The sequence below is a fragment of the Ambystoma mexicanum genome, chromosome 12, assembly GCF_040938575.1.
Source record: "Ambystoma mexicanum isolate Mex_15411 chromosome 12, UKY_AmexF1_1, whole genome shotgun sequence".
Taxonomy (NCBI): domain Eukaryota; kingdom Metazoa; phylum Chordata; class Amphibia; order Caudata; family Ambystomatidae; genus Ambystoma; species Ambystoma mexicanum.
Window position 1 is genome coordinate 277,605,782 of NC_090936.1, and position 25,490 is coordinate 277,631,271.

Genomic DNA, 25,490 nt, shown 5'->3' on the forward strand with positions numbered 1-25,490 from the left:
ATCAACTTAAAGCTCTGATACAGAGCTGTAAACTTTGCCCCAAGGAGGGCCAGCTTAATTGGGGATACAGCCCTTTCCTAAGATAAATACCTGTGTGAGGAAGGATGACCACGCACACACACATGCACACACCAACACCCCCACACACACAAACAGAAAAAAAGACAGTTGGAGTAGAGAAAGAGTAGCAGAAAGGCCCAATTAGCAGCTCGTCTCCCAGGACATGATAAGACATGGCTGCTCCAGCCCACATCTTCAGCCAAAGGAGGTGGCCTGAGGAGCGTCAACCCGCCTGGCGGCAGGATTGGTGTGGCAAGTGTTCAGTACATCTCCTGCCAAGGTAAACCAGGGCCTGGGCGAGGTATTAGTCTGTCAGCAGAGTCAAACTTCCTGTGCCCTGTCAGAAATGCAGTGAGGAACAAGCTCTGGGCCACAAAAGCGGTGTGGCCTGGGTGAAGAGCAAGGCCTTTATACCTAGGATCTAACATATGAATATATAACATATTAATATTGATATTAATATCTTTTAAAGCCCAGCTGACATCCCTGTTTAGAATCATGCCAACCATCTGGTGGCCCATTCATTAACTTAAGGTTAAAGTGACTTCCTCCCCCTTATGTCAGCAATTACCCAGTAATAAACCTAATGACATATCATTAGGTTTATTACTGGGTAATTGCTGACATAAGGGGTCATTCTAAGTTTACGGGTCCTGTAAAATTGCCGGTAGATCCGTGACCAGCGATTTTCCCAGACCGACAAACTACAAGTTTGCCGGTGAGGGTTCACTGATTTACCTCCAGCCAAGAGCTGTCAAGTGGGCACTCTTGTGACCTCTGAAACTGCTCTGTTCCACAAGTAGAGCAGGTGCGGCGGATCAGCCTACTGAAGTGGCTGGGCACAAGTATATTATGCTATTGGCATGGAGTTGAAGGAAAAGGGGACTCTGGTTGCCTTTCAGAGATCATTCTATTTTTTAATAAAAATTAAAAAAAGCCAGGGCTTTGCAACCTCGCCAGATGGCAATTCCTCATACATGCCTTTTCATGAAATTGGTATGTACATTGTTAGGCAGCAGGAATCACCAATCGCTAGTAAACCTTCTAAGGTTTAGGGATAACTGGGCTAGGGATTTGGAAGCCCACACAAAGATGAGAGAGGGAAACCAAATAGTGTGCCCCAACCAAAGAACAATTTGTTACTAGTCTGAATATGGTATCTTGTGTTCAATAAAAACCATTGAACCACACCTTGCCGTCTGGGAGTTTGTGAGACCATCTGTAACAGTCCCATAGACATCTTCATCAGATAGTGCAGAGTGAAATTATTGGAAAGGTCAGTTTATTCTCAGTGCATAAAAAAACAAACGCCTTTTCAGTGTAAACTCTATTGGGTGAATGAATAGTATGGAGAGAATGCAGGCCTCGATTGACGGCCTTATATAAAGAATCATAAAACTGCCTGAAGCAGGAAACACACTACCAGGTTCATTGAAAACTGTGCATATTTCTAGCTGATAGTTGCATTTTAAGAAAACAGCCCTTATCCACATGTGACCTTTGAATATAAAATGCTCTAAGAGTTAGGGAGAGGCAGTTTCAATGTGGCCCTAGTAATTTCTTAACTGTACTCATTTACTTTATAAACATATTGAAGTGAAACATTTAAAAACTCAGAATTGGAAAGAAGGGCCTATTTTGCATATTCCTCGCACAGTCTAAAATTGTGTTTTGCAGCCTCCATGTGGTGGCACAACCATGTAATGATGCCAATGTACCTGTAAAGGTGTACTATGCAATATGATACCACAACTATCTTTTCACAGTTAAATTGCTGAAGTCTCCACTGTTACCTATGTATGCCTCAAGCCTCACGATTGCTTCCTGGCTTCAATGCAATATGATAAAGAGACTGGAAAAAAAACTTTACATTCTGGGACCTGGTGTCAAGGGTCATAAGTAAATATGATTAAAAGACGGAAAGCGATAACAAGAGAAACTTTGACTAAGATAAGAATCCCAACCACTGACAATCTGCGTTAATTGTTTTCTTGCCTTTTCATTTCTCCTTTACTTCTTTTACAACAAATCCATTATGATTTGTCTATAATTTACTATTAGTGTATCAGAAAAATGCATGTGTGTGACTTTTGTAGAAAACCAACTGTGCTGCATACATCTGATGTTTTTTTTTTCTTTCTCTTAGCGGTTTACAGCTTACCCGTTATCTGCATTGGGTACTTTTTAGGAGGTTTGATGATGAAAAAATTCAAAATATCAACGTTCCAAGCAGCAAATATTGCATTTTGGACCTCTTTGGTTGAATACATTATTTTCTTTCTCGCCTTTGCACTGATCTGTGAAAACTCCAAAGTTGCTGGCATAACTATCAACTATGAAGGGTGAGGCATCATGTAATTTAACCCTCAACTTGTACATTGTTTTACTTGCCTCATGTTATGTTATGCATCAGTTCAGGTTATTTGTTGACTAACTTGTTTTTTCATGAAGCACAATACACATTGCAATATTCGAGACACCTAATAAGTTAAAATGCACAAAGGAGACAATTGAAAACTATTTAAACTTCTCAATTCCTCATTCTTTGGATAAAACGGGCCATTGTACAAAGGTGGGGTGAAAACCTCTGAGTAGACACACGGACCACAGGTTCACCCGACCTACAGCAACTGGTTATCAGTGTGCTAGGGGATAAGCACGTGTTATTGTGTACTCTTTACACTCTTTATAACAGGCAGAAGGAAAGACCTTATACCACGCCTCAGCAAAATTGGATGAATGTGTATGTAGTTGGGAAAAGGAAGGTTTTGCTTCGAGATAGTTGTTATGGGAGACTTCAGTATACAACGGGAGCCCATTAAGGAATTAGAGGGTCTGTGGGAAGACCAGGATGCTGCATGGGGCATCTCTCAATTAGATGCCTGCGCACCAGCAAGAACGTATAGAACTACTTTAGAGTCTGTTCGAACACTATATAATCCTGGCTTAAGGGCATGCAATGGTCAGTTTTTATCTGACCAGCATGCGAAAGATACTTATTACGGCTCTAATGGGAATTCAATATTTGACCACATCTTGGTTCTTGCGTGGGACTGGCAATAGGTTGTAGGGTTCCAAGTGGTTGAACGCCATGGCAGTGTTCATAGGCCACTAGTTCTGACCCTTAAGAGGAGTGGCAAAGACAAAACCAGGGACTTTACTCCCACTATTGATATTGTAATGACAGGCCATGCTTGCTGCTCTGTGAAGTGGGCTACGCTGATCCAGAAGGGCAAACAGCAACATGTATAGCTCTATAGTGGGGGACATCGAGCAGCTATGCTCTGGGGATTGAAGGGATTGTAACATCCTGTGTGAATTTGGGAAACTGATTGAAAATATTCAGCCGTTTTTTACCACCACTAGATCTTCTTCTCCCGGGGGTGAAAAGAGAGGAGAACCATGGTTTGACATAGTTTGCAGAAATTGCAAACACACATTGTTTGCTTACCTGGACAGCAATGAACACTTAAATAGGGTGTACCTCTGTGAACTGAGAAGCAAATACAAAATCCTTCTAAGAGGTAAGAAACAGGCATCTATGAAAGAGAAATGGGCCCTAATGTTGGTGTTTGTTGAGGCAGGCGAATTTGGATGTCGGTCACCGATAGAGATCTGAAGGAAGATGCGACTATGCAGGCTTGTTTTACGCCTGACATGTGGCACCAGCACTTTGATACTCTCTACCGGGCTCCATTTGGGCATGGGCAGGAAGAGCCTGAACTCCCCCTTATTAGCATGAATCGGAGGAACACACATTTGGTGCTCTCCTTGAAGGAGGTAGATGAGGCACTCACATCACAGTCAGCTGGCAAGGCTCCGGCCCTGGCAATATCCCCATTGACCTTTTTAAGAGTTAACATACAATCTGGGACCCGGTGCTGATGAAAGTTGCTAATGTCATCTTGGCCACAAGTAAGATACTGGAAACTAGGACTAGTGCTGTGATTGCTCCAGTCTTCAAGAAGGGGGATAGGGCTGTACCTTTGAATGATCGCCCTATCTCCCTCCTTGACACGACTGGTAAAACTCCCCCTAAACCACCTACAAGCAGCTTTCCAGGCAGGAATAATCACAGTGGACCAGATCTTCAGGTTCAAGCTAATTATCTGGAAACATCTGCTATTAACAAATACTAGGCTGTACGCAGTGTCTGTGGACCTGAAGACAGCATTCAATAGTATAGTGTTCCTAGAGGGCTACCGTGGGAGGCATTGTGGGCTAAAAACATCCCTGAAGCTCTTTTAACCACAATTCAGCTTTCAGCTTTTGTATTCCAATAACACTGCTGTTGTCTGCTAAAGTGCGGAAGGGGATGTGACTAAAATGTTGGGAGTCACCAGGGGGGTGCACCGTGGATGTGTTTTAGCCCCCTGCTATTTTCTATATATATAGACTCAATAATTAATGTACTCTTTATGGCCAAGTCAGATCTACCAAGGCTGGGAAGCGACAAGGTACCCACACTATTTTTTGGAGATGACGTAGAGTTACTGTCCTACCTTTCCCCGATGGGGTTGCAACAGGCCATGACCTGCTTCACAAGCAAATGTAATCAGCTTTGGCTGGAGATTAACACTAGTAAGACGAAGTCAATGATATTCAGTCCAATGAAAAATAGTGATAGACCCTTGAATGTTATGGTGGGAGGCATTGTCCTGGAGCAGGTACAGTGGTATGATTACCTGGGCATGCGCTTCTCACCAGATCCCAGAGAGACTGCCCAACATCTTAAGGTTAAGATCACTTTGGAGAAAACCAGCGTGTCCCTGAAGAGGTACTGTTTCAGTCATGGGGAAGGGTAGTCAAACCAGCTCTGGCAGTTTACCATGCTCAGGCAAAGGCTTTGGCCCTCATTGGGTCTGAGATTTGGGGTTACATGAGTTCTGCCCCGCTTACAGTGATTGAGAGCAAGTTTCTCAAGAGTGTCCTACTCTTTCCCCAAAGCACTCCCACCGCAGCCTTGCGGATGGAGTGTGATATTAGTTAAATTGGGGATGAAGCAGAAATGAGGGCAGTGTATTATTGTTTGAGAGTATGGGGCACTCCTGGTCTGGCCAAAAATCGGGATGCACTTTCTTACATGATCTCCTTCGGGGGCAGCCACACATTTCTGTTGCTGTTACATGTGAAGAAATGGCTTCTCATATTTGGCCTAAATATGGATTAGTAAAATCCCCTAGGTATCCCCATGGCTGCTGAGTAAATAGCCAAATCAGCTTACTTTAGGTATAGGAGAAACAATAATGTGCTCCGCACTGGAGAGTGGGCCAGAATACTTGAGATGTAAGCCGCTGTCAAGATACGAGGAATACCTTGATGTTTTACCTCCCCAATATACCCAATCATTATATATTAGACTACGCTTGGGCACCCTGCCACTGAGGTCTGGAACTGCCACCAGGGACAAGACCCAGAGCAAAAGATGCCTAACGTGTGATTCTGAGAATGAGAGCTCCGTTCACTTTTTCTCCTACGTGCAGGCCTTAAGGACCTCAGGAGGAGGTATTTGATACCACTGTTTACACTTGTGGTAAATCAGCTGAACATCTGAATGTTGTATTCTTGGTCTCTGTGTACATCCATCAGGCAGGGTACAAGAGGAACAAGCTGATAACTGTTAAAAGTTGAACTTTACTTGCCCCCTGTGTTTGCACTCTATGATCTTAACTTGTTATTATTTAACACATGGTGACATATGGTTTTAGCTCGTCTGAAGCTGAATGTGTTTCTTGTGTATTATGGATTTTAATTTGTAACTTCGATGTGATTTCTGAAGGTTTCTATTTTGTACCTGATGGCTCACGCTGACTAAAGGTTTATAAAAACCAACAACACAAGGAAAAGTGGGTTTAAGAAATGTGCAGACTACTAGCTGCAGGTTAATCCAGTGTACATCATTGGAACTCCATTACAGTATTCCAAGCCTCAGGTACCTTAGAACTGTGCCATCCCACTCTAAACTGTGTTTCTAGTGTAATTAGGAGCTCAAGACCCTGCTCTTCAAGGTATGTCACCTCCAGAACGCGTGGGTCCACACACGACCTAACTAGAGAGTGGGTGATCTGCTCCCCCCATTTCCTCCCCTGGTTTCTTGTAGAACCCGTGCTGCCACATTGCCCCCCCCCACTATTGTTATCTCCCTGCTCACTTGAATTCCTTGCGATATTCTTCCCTTGCCACATACTTCCCTCTATGACTTCTTAAGTGCTCTATTGTGTCCAAATGCTATGTCAAAACTTAATAAATACCCTAATGAAAATAAAATGTTAGTGTGGGAGGAGGCACTAATTGGAAGCAACTGGCAACCGTCCAAGTGAACTGTTCATAGCTCAGCGAGCTATAAGGATTCCAACAGCGGAAAGGCTCATTTACACTAGTGTGTGCTGAATGCTTACAATTCAGAGTGCAGAAGTGTAAACCAGTGTCAAAAAGAAAGAAACAAAACCATGGCAATATGGCTGCAAAAACAAAGCTGAGAAGCAGAGTGGGAGTGATAAACCGTTTTGCTGTTCAGTCTCAAACACAAGAAGCGCTGATATGACAGAGGCTATGAGAAAGCCCGGAGCTACTGTCATACAAGGACAAAGGAAGGGACCTGGTTAAGGGAAAACTACAGTCAGAGCCAAAGACATGAGAAAAACAAGCAAATGTCATGTATGTAAAAGAGTGGCACCAGTGGAAGGACAGAGAACAGTTTATGAAAGGATCAACAAGAGAGGAGAAAGCAGGCACCTGGAGCAAGTAAAGGGTTTTGTGAGTACCTGCAAGATATTTTAAATCATAAAGCACCACACTGTCTTCTGCAGCTTATATTATAATCAGCAGTAACTTTCTGAATGTACATGTTGCAGAGGGGGTCAACTTTGGTGATATAAATGTCCCACACAATCTATGTAAGGATTGGTTGGTGTTGTCTGTGTGGAAAAAGACTGTATTTGTTATTGCAAGCTGTGTCATTGCGTGTTATGGTTAACAGCGAAATATATGTTATGTTATGTTATGTTTTTGCATACTTGTAAAGTGCACCGTGACCCATGGGTATCCAGGCGCTCAGAATTGAGACTGAGTGCCAGCAAAAAGAAAAAAAAGGGAACATTTAGGCCAGAAACCAACCAATACAAGTTATTTAGTATAAAGGCTTTAAGGCTTTCTGAAACTTGGAATGATTTTTGATTGACCTCAAGGATAAAGGAAGGATAAAGAGTAGAAGCCGCAACCGCGAAAGCTTTGTTCCGTACAGATGCCTTCCCATACAGAGGAACGCAAAGAAGATGAAGATTTGAAGAATGAAGATTCATTATAGACCTGTAAGGGGTACTCTTTTCACAAAGATAAGAGGCGCCCTGTCGATGATGAGCTCGATGTGTCAAACAGAGAGCTTTAAACATGATCGGGCACAGAAATGGGAGTCAGAGGAGTCTATGCAATACCGGTTGGACATGGCAAAACTTAGGTAACCGGCCAACAACTGAGCAGCTAAGTTTTGCACAGCATTTATCCTATTAACATAGTACTTAGGCTGAGCCAGCAAATCGCATTACAGTAGTCAATAATCCCCACCACAGAGGAAACGACTACTGGTTTAAAGAGCATCAGGAATGTTAGACATGACCGTTTCAAGTGCTTTACATTTAAAATTGCCTGCACTACATCTAGCACTAATGTGAAGCTTAGACGGGAGGGAGGCAGTGATTTTAATTCCCAGATGTTCTACAAAGTCCACTGGGGTCGGCAGAGTGCCCCAAGAGTGCAACCAAAACCCAGGGGAACAGAGTGACCATGCTGTTGGTGGTCCAATCACCAGACTTTCTGTCTTGTCTCCATTCAGTTTCAGTCAGTTATTGTTCATCCATTCTTGGATATCCGCCAAACAACCCCTCAAACGTTGGATAGCTCCATTCAGATTCTGCTAAACTCGCAAAGTCCGCTGGTGTCGTCTGCATAAGACTAAAAAGGGCACCCGTGAGAATGAATGAGGCTAGCTAATGGACAAACATGGACATTGAAAAGTAGAGGAGAGATTGCAGACCCTTGAGGGACCCCACAAGTGAGATCAGAAAGAACAGACCTAAAAGAGTGAAGTAAGAGTGCATGAGAACGCTCCGACAAGAAAGGCTTTAACGATTGAAGTACCGTGCCGGAAACTCCAACCTCATCAAGACCGCAGCAGAGTATAAGGTGGTTGATGGGAGCAAATCAGTGGATAAATCCAGCAGAATCAAAAACCCAACCCCATTATGGTCCAACATCACGGCAAGGTCATCAATAACCGACACTAGCACAGATTCAGTACCAATAGATGTGTGAAAGCCCAATTAAAAAGGGTCCAAGGTAGATGCATCCTCTAAAAAATCCATAACTGAAGAATGAGTATAGCTTCCAGGACTTTCAAAAGAAGCATGAGAAGGGAAATGGGTCAAAAATGTGCTGGAAGAGCAGGGTCTAACGTAGGCTTCTCCAAAAGAGGCGTTACGTGAGCATGCTTGAGAACTGAAGGAATTAGTCCATGAGTGAGAAAATGGCTTAAATCCGTTATAGGCATTGGGACAAAATCCACACAATTGTTCTTTAGAACTTTCAATGGAATAGGATCGAGAGGAGAACTGGAACGTAGGCAAGCTACTACTGCCAGGACCTGGTCCTAAGTGGCTGGGCAAAAAAAAAAAAGTCAGTACCAGAGCAGATCACAGTAGTCAAGGTGGAAATAACTGTTACACCCGTTGAATAAATACATCAGAGAGGAAATCACAGAGTTCCTGAGAAGAAGGAACTGAAGCAGAAACTAAACTAGGAGACGATAGCTCACTAACGACTGAGAACAGTTATTTTGGCTGATTTACAGTCCCTGAAATTCGATTTGTAAAATAGGGCATTTTTCTATTCATGATAGTTAAGGTGACAGGCTTCCAAATGGGTGTCATCTGACAAAAAGTAAGCGGAGCGCCACGTGCATTCCGTGTGCTTATACACAAACTTGAAAAAACACAGATGGCCAGTGTTGGGGGTTGCCTGCCATGGACATCCGGCAGGCCCCCCCTGGTGCTATGGGATATCAGCACCATCGGGGGCGGGGGCACAGCCTGCCAGGCCCCCGACCATGCAGACCTCTGCCACCGTCCTGGCACGAGGGTCCCACGGCATCAGGGCCTGCAGGCCTGGGCCTCCACATGTAGGCCTATAGCCTACATCATGAAATGAGACACTGGGCCTCATTACGACCCTGGCGCTAAGTGTTTAACGGTGCCGTAAAAGGCTGCGGCGCCGTTAAACACTTAGCGCCTTACTACGGGGTCCCTTTGCGGGACCCAACCTTAATGGCTGGTCTACACCAGCCATTAAAGTAGGGACCCGCAAAGGGACCTTGGTGCTAAGTACGGTACCGCAATTTGCGGTACTGTACTTAGCGCCTTCCCCATTCCCATAGAGCCCTATGGGGCAAAATAGGAATGGGGAAGGGCCATGGTTCAATGGGGAATTACCACCCCGCCAACCTTGAAATGGGGTGGTAATTCCCCATTCAACCATGGCGGACCCGTTACAACACCGGCACCAACCATGGTGCTAATAGCGCCATGGTTTACCGACGGTGTTGTAATGAGGGCCACAGACTCAGAAGCTCCTCTTCTGGAGTCTGCAGCCATTCGGGTTCACGTGTCTGCAGGGGCTCCCTTTAATAACTTGGGTCATGACGCAGTCATGGCCCATCTTAAAGGGGCAATACACGTGGGAGAGTCACACCTAACAGCCAGTATACTAGGGGGCCGAGAGTCTTAAAGGCTTTTTTGCCTCATTTCATAGGAGCCCTCAGCTTTGGTCAAGGTTAACAATTGGTGAAGGAAAGGTCACAAGGTTGGGAAATAGCAGGCCGTGGCTCCTTCTTGTCAGTTTTTACACACGACTGTTCTTGTTGGCTCGTCACTGTATTCTCTCAAAGAGGAGACGTATACGGATTGTCTACTGATTCAGAACAGACGTGGATGTCCTCAGCATAGGAAATGAAAAAGAGCTTGAGGCCCCCAAAAAGTTTCTTGAGAAGGAACATGTACAAAATGAAGAGGGAATGGGAGACAAGGGAGGGACGGGAAGGAGCAGAAGACCAGTTGCCTTAGGGAGAGCCAGGATAACTAACCTATTATTAAATCAGTATTTGCTGTACTGAAAACTCATAATACATCATAAATCACAGTTTATTCATCAGTGTAATACAATAGAGAACATAGCATGCTAAAATACTCCCTCTCTAACAATCATATATTCATAATAATTAAAAGTGCTGCAGAAAACACTCTAGTACCTCCTAAACTGGGCTTGTAATCTATACATCAGGCAATAAGGTTATGCAGGCCAATGCCTGCCAGATATTTGAGTACAGCTGAGGTTGTCACACACTTAACCTATCTCACTTAAGGCGGTCAGTGGAGTGCTGCAAACATAGGTGGGATATGCTGCAACCTGTATACATGCTGCAGTAGGATGTTGGAGGCGGGCCAGGTATGTTCTGTTGGTTACGTTTTTCGGTGATGGTAGCATGGTGGTGAAGAAAAGAAAGTAGAGAAAGGACACAGCCGAGGATGATTAGATAGACTTAAGGACTAAAGAAAGGCTCGACACAATATTGACTCTGGTGTCAAGTCGTTCTCACAAGGAGGAACGGCTCGCGTGTATTTCACTTGTGCTTTCTGATGCCGTGTGGCCATTCCCCCAAGGCAGCAAGCCAGAGACAATTATTCCATACATTAAGACTATTACCAAACGCTGGAACCTCTGGTGCTTCTAGCAGGGTCCATACTTGGCACACAAAGATGTAGACTGTCCTTGCACTTAAGCTTAACCACAACTGCAGGCATCCTTTACAGCTTGTTTTGACAGGGAAACAATATGTATGCAGTTACCCAGACGTGGTGTGTCCTTTTCTCCTTTGCCAGGACCAATTGCTGTCCTGCCAATGCCCTCACAGTCTGCATTCTGTCTGTGCAGAACATTCCTGAGTGCACCTTATTACATTAGGTTATGTCCACTCCAAGACGCATCCACTCATGTGCACCCCCTCCACCACTCACCCTCAAGACCACATGGATTCTCAGGACCAATCACCCAATATAAACCTAGCTTGAGTCTGCGTCACTTGAACTTACACAAGATATAAGTCACTTCGTTCTTTGTGATTCTGAAACGTTGTCATTGACAGCCTTTTCGGGTCTTTTTGCTTATGTAGAACACATAGTGATAATCAGAGTTCGGCTGCTCCTGCAGTGGATCCGGTTATTATAAGTGCATATTATATATTATTTCAACTCCTGAAACTCATTGCCTTTATTAATAATAGCACCAAGTCGCTAATGGCGACTGGAAACACTTCTGTATAGGCGCCATACAAATGACCAATACAATTAAATTAAAATAAATAAGTGGAATATTGCTTCAAATATTGAAATAAATGTAAAACTAAATCACCTTAAATAGGGATAACTAGCAGCCTCCCCCAGAAAGAACGAATTCACAATCATGGCAGATCATTTCCAGACCGAAAGAGGGGGTTGCTACTTTGTACCACACTACACTGTGTCTCCCTTTCCACCTGCGTCACAACTCATGGCCAACCCCCGTCCACTGGCCTTCATATGTCACTGTGCCCTACACCTTAAGCCCCTCCTTATATTATGTATGTGTGCGCTATCCACTCCATATCCACATGTATAGTTATCAATCCCCTTCCCACTTCTTATCTCTGCAGCCTCCAGACCAGGACTCTGTGTCCTTCTCCGCATTCATAATTCTCTACTCCACCTTCTCTGAACTGCAAGGACTGAGCACCCCTTCCTTCCGGCCCATGACCCTGAGCACTATTTCTCTTTCCCCTATTCCTTGCTTCTTGCCCTCTCTCCACGAGCCCAGACACCCATGCAATGCCTCCATCACCTTCCTGAGTCCCATTGAGTCACAGCATGGTACCAATTTCGAAACACGAAGGATAAATAGAGATTACATTTTGTTTGAATAACTTCATGAATGATGATGAGTTTTAACCAGTGTTGATTGAAAATAAGATTAAAATGTTGTAATGTTATATGTCTATTGTGTTCAGCAAAATCACCACTTCAGCTTCGGTTACAATTGAAGGTAAAGTTTCTGACATTGGCAGGGCTGTGGTATAAGGATGTCCCTGTTGGCTTCACCTTTGTGCAGAAATATATAAATTGTTCTATAGATAGAGCTTTAATTGAGTTACAACTTAAAAGTCTCATTACCTTAAATATATACCATCAGGCTAACTTAAAATACTGCACTTAGTGCCTGGTATTGTGTGGCTCTAGCTCAGAGATTTTTTATTGCAAATGTTCTGCCAAATTGTTGCATGATTGCCAAGAATGAGGCCACCATATGACTGGGGTTGTTTGTTGTTTCGTGCAGTTCAGGCTTGACTGCCCCTTTTGGGGTTGAACCAAGCCTGATTTGAATATGGGCTTTCCCCTTCTGTAATGGCTTGGCAGGTGAAGGACGATTGTCTGGAAAGTTTCCCGGAGCAATGCCGGAGGTTAATATTAATTCTAGGGTATGCAGTGATTCTATCATTTAGGATATAACGAATGCAATTTTACTAAAAAAGATACTGAATGCTAAATATAGGGTGTGGGGGTAAGGAGTTAAAAGGTGTGGGGGTGATTTGGTGGGGGGTTATAGAAACATGGATGAACAGGGTGTTTTGTTTCGCTAAGAATGGATAACCGCTGTAGAAAGAGAATCATGTGAAAATAATTCTGCATGTGTGTGTAACAATGTTCCTGTTGCTAAATCTGCCTCAGATTTAGACTCAAAGATCTTGGGTGAGTAGTAGGCATAATGAGTCTTCTGTATTTAACCCCCTTTACAGTTTCAAAGGGATGGGGCACATATTTCCATCTACTAAGCGTCTGTATTTCCTGCGCCATGTATCCCAGACACAACCAATACGTTACAGACATTCTGGGGAAGATAACCCATTTGGACAATGAACACTGAAATCCATTCTCTAAATCTCCTAGAGGGATGCGTTTATCCAGGACGACTTTAGCAGTGCATCTGTCAATTGCATTATTTTCTGGAAGTAGCTTTGTGAGATCATTCAAAATAGGTTTTTTCCCTGGGTTGACTACTGATAATTTGGGTAATTTGTAAACATACATCTTGTGGATTTAGAGTATTTTGAAAGGGAATGCCATGTAGCTAAACCAAACAACCAACAGAGTGGAACAGTTTTATGACACGGCACACTCCAGCCAGGGACTTCTTCCACTGACAAAGAATGTGGCGCACAATAAAAATGCCTTTTGATTTTTATTTGTACCTTGGGTTCTTTATTGAGAAGGCCACCAACCCGTCACACACCCACCTTAACAAATACCATGTGTCACAGTGGACTATGAACCAGGCTGGTTTGTAACAATGAAATATTTATTCATTTTAGGATTCAAAGAAAAATCAGAGAAAAATCAAATAACAGGGCAGCAGCCACCGCTGGTTTGGCAATACAAATGCAACAATCTTACAATGCAGTTAATTCAATCTTCCTACCAAATCTGCATAAACTTTTAATAGAAAACAGAAGCAAAATCACTTTTCTTAAAATAACAGATGGCACACAGGTGATGCACTCTCCCTTCAACACTTCCCCCAAACACCTACTAACTAAATTCTTTGTGGATGGAAGTAGTGGCAAGGAGTCAGTAGGAAGAGGGAAAAATCGAAATGGGAATCCAGCCCACCACCCCAAGATAGGAGGCCAGAAACAAAATTGAAAACCTTATTTAGGATCAGATCTTACTTATTATTTGTGCATCAGTTTACAATTACAGTGGGATAGCTAGGACAGAAATGCATGTGACTGCACTTAAATGATAAGGAAGCTTACAGACTACTGAGCAGGGCACCAAAGCAATGTGAACACAGTTAAGAAAATTGATTTTGGGAAAAAGAGACAGAATGCAAAAAAAACACACGTGGCAGAATGGCAATTCTTTTCTACACAGAACTTGTGATAACAGGCAGACCAAGAAAAGGGCTAAACTGTCAAAATTGAAAATTATTTTTTAAGACCAGAAACACAGGCACATAACAGATAGGATTCTGAGGGAAAGGTATTACTCTTACTAGGATTATAATGTTTTTTTTTTGTTTTTTAATGGAAAATACTAATCGGAATTTCTAGAAAAGCACCATGCACAGGCAAATTTGGTTTTGTTGCACTAGACCATTTCTGTTGAGACTATATATTTAATGGCTATGATTGGTAAACACACTAGATAAAATTGCTACTTTCAAAGGGCAACAATAATGAAATTAATTGATTTACTTCAAATGATACTAGAGAGCTACACAGATAACTGAAAGAATTAGAAAAGGAATGTGCTAATGGACATAGACTAACACGGAAAAAAGGTGAATAGATAATTGATAGCAATTCGGGATTTTCAATAGGTTGATCTAAGAGATCCAGGATTCAAAAGAGAGGGGTCTGCAACATGGGACTTTCACTGGAATATGGGGTGCAAAGTGAAACAAGCGTGATATGCAGTTTTTGAGTACTGGGCAATGTGATATTTACAAGGTAAGCTTGAGTTTGGGACTTTGGACAGCCAGCGAGGTCTCTGGACAGTGGGGCCAAGGGATCTGGTCACTGAAACAGCGAGGTCAAGAGATCTGGTCACTCAGACAGCTTGGCTCTCCTGGATGGGGTCAGCTGGGCAAGGTCCGGTCACTGGGCTCTCCTAGACGGACTCAGATGCCTTTCCTCCTTTTGCCCTGGATGCTTGTGTATGTCTGGATCTGGATGGGTGGTTCTGCCTTGATGGAATCAGCTGCCCCTGGATCCGGTTTTTGAGTCTGACTATCCCTTGTGTTTCCCTGTCTCCCCATTAAATAGCCAGAATTACAACCTGGGGGGAAGTACTCAGGACTTACCCCTCTGCTGGGATAGGACACTCTACCTGTGTCCCCTCCTTTCCCTAAGCTGATTGGTCAGGGGAAATGACAACATTTTATGTGTGTGCATTTATGAGTTTCCTTGTTTCCCCAAAGCTACTTTTTACCAAAATGTGTTATGGAGCAAAACTTCAAATCTATAATAGTCACCATCATGAAAAATAGATATGCAGATTCCATATGTCACAGGGAATTGGACAGTCCAAAAGCCAACTCTGGGTGATGTTGCATCGCTCTTTGGCATAATTTCGTCATTTTCATAAACAGCGTAATATTTAAAATTCCGCAAATAGCTACACACATGTCAACTAATATTTTGCATCTTTTCACCAGGTTTCATGCCTGTGCCAATTGTAATTCCTCCCCAAAATGCATTTTTCCTGCCATTCCAGTTTACCAAGTGCCAGAAACATGCCCTTGGTCTCTTTATGCTTGTCAATTCGGAATTTTCAATAGGTTTGTCTAAGAGATGCAGGATTCAAAAGAGAGGGGTATGCAACATGGGACTTTCACTGGAATTTTCAATGGGATACAAAGTGAAACAAGTTGGATATGCAGTTTTTGTGTACTGGGCAATGTGATATTTACAAGGTAAGCTTGAGTTTGGGACTTTGGACAGCCAGCGATGTCTCTGGACAGCGGGGCCAAGGGATCTGGTCACTGAAACAGCGAGGTCAAGAGATCTGGTCACTCGGACAGCTTGGCTCTCCTGGATGGGGTCAGCTGGGCAAGGTCTGGTCACTGGGCTCTCCTAGATGGGTTCAGATGCCTTTCCTCCTTTCACCCTGAATTCTTGTGTATGGCTGGATCTGGAAGGGTGGTTCTGCCTAGATGGAATCAGCTGCCTCTGGATCTGGTTTTTGAGTTTGATTATCCCTTGTTTTTGCCTGTCTCCCCATCAAATAGCCAGAATTACAAACTAGTGGGAAGTACTCAGGATTTACCCCTCTGCTGGGATAGGACAGTCTCCCAGTGTCCCCTCATTTCCCTAAGCTGATTGGGTCAGGGGAAATAACAACATTGTATGTGTGTGCATTTATGAATTTCTTTGTTTCCCCAAAGCTACTTTTTACCAAAATGAGTAATGGAGCAAAACTTCAAATCTATAATAGTCACCATCATGAAAAATAGATATGCAGATTCCATATGTCACAGGGAATTGGACAGTCTGAAAGCTAACTCTGTGTGATGTTGCATCACTCTTCGGCATAATTTCGTCATTTTCAAAAACCGCGTAATATTTAAAATTCTGCAAATAGCTACACACATGTCAACTAATATTTTTCATATTTTCACCAAGTTTCATGTCTGTGCCATTTATAATTCACCCTGAAATGCATTTTTCCTGCCATTCCACTTTACCAAGTGCCAGAAATATGCCTTGGTCTCTTTATGCTTGTCCGTTATGCTTGTCAATTCGGGATTTTCAATAGGTTTGTCTAAGAGATGCGGGATTCAAAAGAGAGGGGTCTGCAACATGGGACTTTCACTGGAATATGGGGTGCAAAGTGAAACAAGCGGGATATGCAGTTTTTGAGTACTGGGCAATGTGATATTTACAAGGTAAGCTTGAATTTTGGACTTTGGACAGCCAGCAAGGTCTCTGGACAGCGGGGCCAAGAGATCTGGTTACTGAAACAGCTAGGTCAAGAGATCTGGTCACTCGGACAGCTTGGCTCTCCTGGATGGGTTCAGCTGGGCAAGGTCCGGTCACTGGGCTCTCCTAGATGGGCTCAGATGCCTTTCCTCCTTTCGCCCTGGATGCTTGTGTATGGCTGGATCTGGATGGGTGGTTCTGCCCAGATGGAATCAGATGCCTCTGGATCTGGTTTTTGAGTCTGACTATCCCTTGTGTTTCCCTGTCTCCCCATTAAATAGCCAGAATTAAAACCTGGGGGAAGTACTCAGGACTTTCCCCTCTGCTAGGATACGACAGTCTGCCAGTGTCCCCTCCTTTCCCTAAGCTGATTGGTTCAGGGGAAATGACAACATTTTATGTGTGTGCTTTTATTAGTTTCTATGTTTCCCCAAAGCTACTTTTTACCAAAATGAGATAAGGAGCAAAACCTCAAATCTATAATAGTCACCATCATGAAAAATAGATATGCAGATTCCATATGTCACAGGGAATTGGACAGTCCGAAAGCCAACTCTCTGTGATGTTGCATTGCTCTTCGGCATAATTTCGTCATTTTCATAAACAGCGTAATATTTAAAATTCTGCAAATAGCTACACACATGTCAACTAATATTTTGCATCTTTTCACCAAGTTTTATGTCTGTGCCATTTATAATTCACCCTGAAATGCATTTTTCCTGCCATTCCAGTTTACCAAGTGCCAGAAACATGCCCTTGGCCCCTTTATGCTTGTCCAAAAATCCCATGAAATACAGGCATAATACCGAATTATTTATTTATTTGTTTATTTTATTCATATTTGTATAGCATGCAGCAGCCCAGAAGAATCGTGGCACTTGTTACAGAAAACATACTTAGTTGCAAAATTATCACGTGACATTCGTACAAAGCGTGAGCATATTTGTATAACATACTTGTACATTTGTCATGTGCAATGATTAGGGATAATATATATGTACATAGGTTACATTATGTTTATATTACAATTATATTACAATATACATTATGAAGAAGTGGGGGTGCTTATGGAGTTAGCTCAGGAGAGTGGTCTTGAGATTTTTACGGAAAACATGGATGGATGATTCAGCTCTAAGGAGGGCAAGGAGTGAGTTCCATAGTTTAGGTGCAATGTATGAGAAGCCTAGCCCTCCGGCTTTAGCTCTCCGTATGTGCGGGATGTGTAACTGGTTGGTATACTGAGTTCTGGTAGGGCGCGTCAAAGTAGTTCTTGATATAGCTTCTGATAGGTATGTGGGAGCTGTGCTGTTGATGCATCTATGTGTGATAGTGAGGATTTTGAGAGTAATGTAGTTTTGACCTGGACCCAATCGCACTGCTTGTCTGGCTTGAGATATATGGGCCTCATTACACGGAAGGCGGTAAGGGTTAACGGTTACCGGTAATGGTACCGGTGACCGTTAACCCTTACCGCCTTACTACGAGGTCCCTTTGCGGGTAGGTATTTTAACGCCTGCTGTTTAGCAGGCGTTAAAAACCAACCCGCAAAGGGACCAGGGTGCTAATTACGGTACCGCAATTTGCAACACCTTAATTAGCGCCTTCCCCATTCCAATAGAGCCCTATGGGGCAAAAATGGGAATGGGGAAGGGCAATGGGGGACGGGGGAATTACCGCCTGCCAACCTTGGAATAGGGTGGTAATTCCCCTTTCCACCAAGGCGGTGCCCGTATTTAACCGGCATGGTCCTCCGCCTACCGTGTAATGAGGCCCATGGTCTCTTCTGAGCACGCTCAAAGCAGCTCATAGCGCATTGTTTTGTGTAGTTTGTAGTCTGTGTAGGTTTTTGAAAGATGTGCCAGCCAAGAGAGCCTTGCAATAATCGAGTTTGGCGCCTATGGTTGCTCTGGCTATTGCAAGGCAGTTAGGTGTGGATAGGTAGGGTTTAATGGCATTGATAATTTTGGTGCTATATGCTGACGCAGAGGCTATGGCGCTAACTTGTTTGTTCGTGGATAGGTTTGCATCGATGTGGACACCTGGTGTCTTGACTGAGGAGAATACCGGGATGGTGGAATTATCTATGTTAAAGTTGTCATATTGGGGACTTAGCTTAGCTATTGTGGGTTTCTGCCAGAGGATAAGGATTTCAGTCTTGTCCCCGTTAAGACGCAAGCCACTCACAGCCATCCATGCTTCGAAAGTAGCATAGATATCATGTAAGGCAGTGGCGTCTTGGTGGTAGGAGCTTGATAGTGGCAGGAGTACTTGAGTATCGTCAGCATAATTATTATATGCTATACCCATAGAGTCAAGTAGGTCGGAGAGGGGTTTAGTGAAGAGGTTGTAGAGGGTGGGGGCTGTACATGAGCCTTGGGGTACTCCGCAATGTATGGTTGTGGGGTCGGCATTTGCTATGTTGGAGAACACCTTCATGGCTCTGCCTTCCAGGAAGGAAGTAATCGAAGATGATGCTTGTGTAGAGAAGTGGGTTGCCTGTGTGAGATGGGTGGTTAGGGTTTTATGATCAACCAGATCAAATGCTGCCAAAAGATTGAGAAGGAGGAGCAGGGCAGGTTTACCTTTGTCAATGATCTAGGAGATTTGATTTTTTAGGTCTAGTAAGGCGGATTCTGTTCCATGCCCTACATGGAAGCCAGATTGTCTTTTACCCAATATGGAGTTGGATTCTATGTATAGTTGGATTTGGTTGTGAGCTGCATTGTCCAAGATTTTCTGGAGGAACGGGACGATCGTTATAGGCCTGTAGTCATTGGGCTGTGCTGGGTCTAAAGTGTTTTTTTTTTAGAAGGGGGCGTACCCATGCTTCTTTGAGACTATCAGGTATGGGGCATGTTCTGAATGAGGCATTAATGAATGCAGTAACCAGAGGGGCTAGGTCCTTGGCACATTCCTTGATATTTTAGCAGGGCTTATGTCTCCTTTGCAAAGTGATGGTTTGAGGTGTTTGATGAGATCAAGGATCTCAGATTCGGTATTGTCTCTAAAGACGAATTGGGCGTGATGGGGATCGCTATGCGTAGCTTGTTTGAGTGGGTTATTCTTTTGGTTGGGGAGGGCTTTTTTGGAGGAGCTCTATTTTGCTGAGCATTGCAGACTGGATGCTTGTGCACCAGACTTTGTCTTTGATTATTTCATCCGTGCTAGCCGGTGGTGTGACCATTTCATTAAAGATTGTAAATATCTCTTTGACTTGCGAATTGGCCATGGTGATCATGTCGTAAAAAGAGTTAGCTTTTGCTGTGATAATAGCGTTTTTTTTTATTGCAGAGCTATCTGTTTGAAGAGGTTCTTGTTTAAGACATTTGGGTCCGCTTTCCAGTTTTTTTGTGCCTGACTCTTTTGTGAGCAGAGAGTTTGGAGTTCATCCGAGAACCACGAATTGGGGTGGTAGGATTTTTTTTCTTTCTTGCTTTTGAGAGGGGCTATTAAGTTTATAGCATTGGTAAGTGGGTTGTTAAAGATGTCCGCTAACACTTTAGTATCCTGAGAGAATGGGGGGGCTAGACATGGGTTGTTCAGGTATGGTCGGAGGTTGTCTGCGGTGAGTATTTTTGAGCTTCTTGTTATGGCTGGTGGCGTGTGAGTGAGAGCTTTGGAGCTTGGGGTCGTGGGGATGTTGAATTCAATGCAGGTGTGGTCTGTCCATGGATAGGTGATGTTTGAGGTAATGTTGGATGCACAGTTGTGATCCATGACCCAATCAAGGGTACAGCCTTTGGAGTGGGTAGGCGAGTGTACTCGTTGGGAGAAGCCTAGGTCTGATAATTCTTTAGCTAGAGCTGAGGCAGATTCATCTTTGGGATCATTGTAGCCTAGGTTTAGGTCTCCTAATAATAGAGTTTTCGAAGATTTTTTGATGTTGTTACTGAGTCGGTGGGAGAGGTGGTCTTGGAAATCTGCGGGGGGGTCTGTACAGGATATGAATATTAATTGAGTTGTTGGGTGAGAACGTTATTTTAACTGATAGCATGTCAGCATTTCCACCTGTGGGATGTATTACCCACTTATGCTCTACCCTGTGGCATCACTGTGTGCTGATGGTGCCAGAATCATCAAAATGGCCGCAAAACCCCTGGGCGCGCCAAAACCTATGGAAGTCGCGCTTTACAACACGAAAAGATCCCACATGCTAGAGTCTGATAGCCTAATGGAGAGAGAGTCTTTGTAAATAAGGGCAACTCCACCTCCAATTTTATCAGGTCTGTCTTGTCTAAGGATGGCGTAGCCTGGAGGTAGGGCAAGTCAGATAGTTGGGTAGGAGGCATCATTGAGCCAACTTTCCATGATGCTTAGTAGATCGAGATTGTGGGTGGATAATAGGTAATTTATCTCTAAAGAATGTGCAGGGAGGGAACATACATTAAGCAGTGCATATTTGAGAGGTGGAAATTGTGTAATTTGTGCTTATTTAGGGTGATTATTGCTTTTTTAGGGTACTGGAAAAATGTCTTAATGTAAAATCAATGGGCTGGATTAGTCACTGTGTGGGTGGTCCTGCAACCCCCACAGGCAAATTGCCTTCGTCCTGGATCAGCTTGTACAAAGGATATCTTGGGAAATGGGTGCTGAAGGAAATTGCACCTCTGCATCAACACTGGGCTTCACTGTCTTCCTTTGTCTTTTCAGGCAGTCCTGCCTACAAGTCTAGCAGAACCAGTCATTATCACCCTGCCAGTCCCAGCACATGCCCTTGCAGCATCAGTTTACTGGTAGATGCGAAAAGTGGGAGGAAAGCCTTCCTGCCGCACTGGTTTGACTGGAATTCCTGGGCCTCAGTCAGGCTGATTGAAGTCTTGTGGCGGGAAAAGAACATAATGTACATGGCTTTGCAGCCCCTCCACCCACATATACAATAATCGTTATGTGCGAGCCACAGATGTCATTTGACATTCACGTTTAAACAACAGTTTTGCATATTTTCCAAAAGCAAATTCACACGTGTGCCATCTTTTTTCTTTCTAGTTACAAATGAGGTTCTATAAATCACAGGACTGTTTTCCCATTAATCTTTGGTAGTGCATTTGCATGTACTGTGAGTTCATGGACATGCCAGGGTGCTGTAAAGAATTTCTTTGAAATTGACATAGGAAAAGAGAGGGAGCCGTGCTACCTCTTTCCTTTGGTGCGATTTGAGTACAATGATTTATTTCAAAGGAAAAAAAAGCTGTGCTTGTGTGAAAAGAGAATTCTTTGCTCTTCAAGTATTTTGTCATTTACATAATTCTGTTATGGAGATGTATTGCCTTACTTCTAGGCAAACAGATGAAATACACGAGGATGGCTGTGTTTCCATGGAGCACATATCTTTAGAGAGTTTAAAATGGAAAAAAGAACAAATTGTAATGTCGTCCTAACTGCAGGGCGCAGCTTGTAGTTTTCACATGGCAGAACAGCAAAATGTAGCCGTTCTGAATGCAGGTCACATTTCTTATGATTGAAATGAAATAACGCAAATGCAGCCATTCTTTGGGTGGCAGTGTTTGAAGCTCCCCACATAAGTACCAATTGGACCAAAGCACAGCCGTCGTTGTGGTCTTATTTAAATGCTTTTTTTGATGGTAGGGGGATTCTGCTCTGGGCCTTAAAATGTACCCCACAGATCCCCCTCCTGCTCTGCCGTGACTTTGTGTTGAGGGAGAGTAGGGCAGAGTGGGGTTCATTTGGCAAAACTCTCCTTCATGAGGGAGCGGCACTTCAGGATTTCCTTCTGTCTTTCGGTTGGAGGGTATGGAGCAGCACCCTCTCTCCTTCCTTCCCTTTCCAGGTCCCCGGGGAGGTCCTCACCAGGCTAGGAGGTAATTGAGTTCATTATCTAATAGAAGATAGATAAAAAAAAGTTTTAGGGTTTTTCAATGATAGTAGACACAATTTACAACTGGGGTACCATGATTACAGTTCACAATTTTCTTATCTCTTCCTCACAATTTGACAATAACATCCAGCAAATTACCCAACAGGACAAGGACAGCACTTGACTTTTAAAACATCTTTTTTTCATTTTTACAATAACACTGAAGAAAAATACTCCCTGTTATACCGATATACCTATGCATCTAAATTATTCTCTCTGCTTTTTCTTTTCCTTTCTTTCATTCTTCCGATGGTTCCTTTGTTTGATTTTATTTTGGCTCATCAATCAGCTGCAAAGTGTGTCTGGGGTGACAACTTTTTAACTGATTGATGTGGACCCATTTCTCTTCTGACAGCTCTCCTTTGGGGATGCAGATCCTGTAGGCGACAGGTGAAATTTTGTCTACAATTTCAAAGGGACTGTGCCAGGAGGGGAGGAATTGACTCTCCTTAGTCTGGATCCTCTGAAAATTGTACAAGTAGACCCTGTCTCCTACTTGGTGTTCTTTTTTAGTTGTTGTTAAATTGTAGTGGGTTTTCATCCCCTCCGCCGATTTCTTCAGATTCCGCTGAGCATACGCAAAAACATGCTGAAGGTGTTTTCTTAGATTCTCAACATATTCATGTGTTGTGAAGGGGTTAATCAGTGACTGCTCTTGTGTTCTATAGAGCAGATTCTGAGGTAGCACCATTCTTCGTCCAGTCAATAGCTCAAATGGAGACATTTTAGTCGCAGAAGATGGTGTAGATCTGAGGGCCATCAGGAAAAGCGGTAACCGGATGTCCCAACTTGGCCCAGAGTCTGCCACAAACATCTTAAGAATGCTCACAATGGTATTATTGTACCTCTCAACTCCTCCACTGGAGGACAGGGTATGCAATTTGAAGTTTCCTTTTTAACCCAGGTATCTCCCACATCTTTGTCATCACTTTGCTGGTGAAGTGACTTCCTCGGTCTGACTCAATCCATTGGGGAAGGCTGAAACGCGAAAAGATGTGGTTGATCATCGGGGCAGCTGCTGTTTCTGCCTTGCAATTTGAGGCCGGTAGACATTCGACCCATTTGGTAAACAAGCATGTTACTGTTAACATGCACTTGTTCCCCTAGAGGAGCGAATCACAGGCCTAATAAAATCTACTTCTAAATCAGACGAGGGAAGTGTCATCACCCTCTTCTGGAGGACAGCTCGGTATGTAAGTGAACTTGGCTGAAGTTGTGCACACAAAAGACACCCTTTCAAATATTGGTCGAGGCTCTGCCCCATGTGTGGCCAGTATGCGATCTCCCGCAATATTTCTAAGGTAGTGTGAAACTCCTGATGACCGGCTGTGGCCGTGTCCTGGGCATGACTTAGCATCAGGTTTCGGAATGAGGTAGGTACCACCCACTGGTCACATCCAGGGATGGACCTCCTTACCAACAAACCGTCTTGGATTCTGAACATTTTGTGAAACTTCATCAACACACGGTGATCCTCTTTTCCAATGTAATAGGTTTCCATCAGAGGAAAGTTCACGGGGTCCTCAATGTATTGGTAAAATTTTCCAATAATCGGAACCCCTTTTTGTGCTGTGATTAAATCAGCATCTGGGGTCTCCTTACTCCACTGGGCAGTTGAGAGTTCATTGTCGGCCAGTGTTTGGGACATGGTGACAGCAGTGACTTGGATTTCCCCCAACAGGGATGTGATCTCAAGGAGATACCCCTGGATGGCTCCGGGTTTTGCAAACTGATCAGCCAGGTCATTTCCAGTTTTGTCTGGTCCTTCTATTCTGGAATGACCCTTAATCATTTTCCAATAGATGGTCATCCCATTAGAGGTGACCAGATCATCAATGTTTTGTATTAATTTGCCATGCTTGAGTGGTTTATTATTTGCACACAGCATGCCTCTTTTTTTCCAATTAATCAGGTGCTCCATGATCCCGTTCCAGACATAATCTGAATCAGTGATTATGACTAGTTCGTAGAGTCGGTGTTGCACTGCAGTGAGGATGGCCTGATGAACTGCCATCAACTCCGCCAACTGACTACTGTGGGGACCCATCTTGTACACAGCGGAGGGCTCCGGGGCATCATCCGCCCAGGTATTCCCAATGCCAGCTACCAGTCCCTTTCCCCTGTTGTTGTCAATATGGAAGGAGCACCCGTCCACATAAACTGTGGGCATCCCCTTGCACGTGTCTTCTTCATAGACCTTGTGCCTGAATTCAGGTACGCCTTCATGTTGTCTTGGGTTTTGAGACTTTCGTCCTTGAGACAGTTTTCTCGGGCACAATCATGCAAGTCAGCCAAACCTTACGCGAGGGGACTCTTCTTGTTTTGGCCATAGCTGACCTCCACAGGAAAGCCTTGCATGGACAGAATCCAGGAAGTAATTCTGGAATTACATACATTTCCTGCCCAGATTCTGTCACTTTGGAGGTATTGCAATGGCTGGTGTGGAGTCTCCACGATGATGTGCTCCCCCCGGATGAACAGGTGGTCATTTTTCAATGCCCACACGGTTGCCAATAGAGCATTCTCACAATCGTTGAATTTTTCCACTACAGAGGATATAGTCTTGCTTGCGTAGGAGATGACTTTATTGACCTTGTCATGCTTTTGTTATAATACTGCTGTCAAGCATGTATTCGAGAACCCTGTCTCCAAGAAGAACTCCTTGTTTTTGACAGGGTAAGCTAGACAAGGTGCTTTCCAGAGGCTTCTTTCGAGTTACCTCGGCTTGTTCTGGATGCCACTCCCACTTGACCCCCCCTTTAACAAACGGACCAGAAGTCTTGGGACCTCTGCGTAATCCTCAATGAACTTCCTACTGTAATTAGTCAGTCCAAGAAGGCTCCTTAGTTCACACAGAGTTGTGGGGTCTTTTAGTTTTAGTAGTGCTTCAACTTTCTTCACCTGCGGACAGAGACCCTCAGGGGTGATTTCACACCCCAAGAAGTTTACACGGGTCCTACACCACTGTGCCTTCTGGAAGGACAATTTTGCTCCAGC

The 25,490-nt window shown here is 43.8% G+C and overlaps 1 protein-coding gene across 4 annotated transcripts in view; it reads left to right on the forward strand.

Annotated features, from left to right (window-relative positions):
• The window catches only part of LOC138513507 (solute carrier organic anion transporter family member 1A2-like), a 646,238-nt gene that overhangs the window by 490,959 nt on the left and 129,789 nt on the right, over nucleotides 1-25,490 (forward strand). For all 4 annotated transcript variants that reach the window (XM_069628423.1, XM_069628422.1, XM_069628425.1 and 1 more), the window contains one exon: nucleotides 2,207-2,402. In XM_069628423.1, the coding sequence (XP_069484524.1) occupies nucleotides 2,207-2,402 (196 nt within the window). The remainder of the gene's footprint in view (nucleotides 1-2,206; nucleotides 2,403-25,490) is intronic.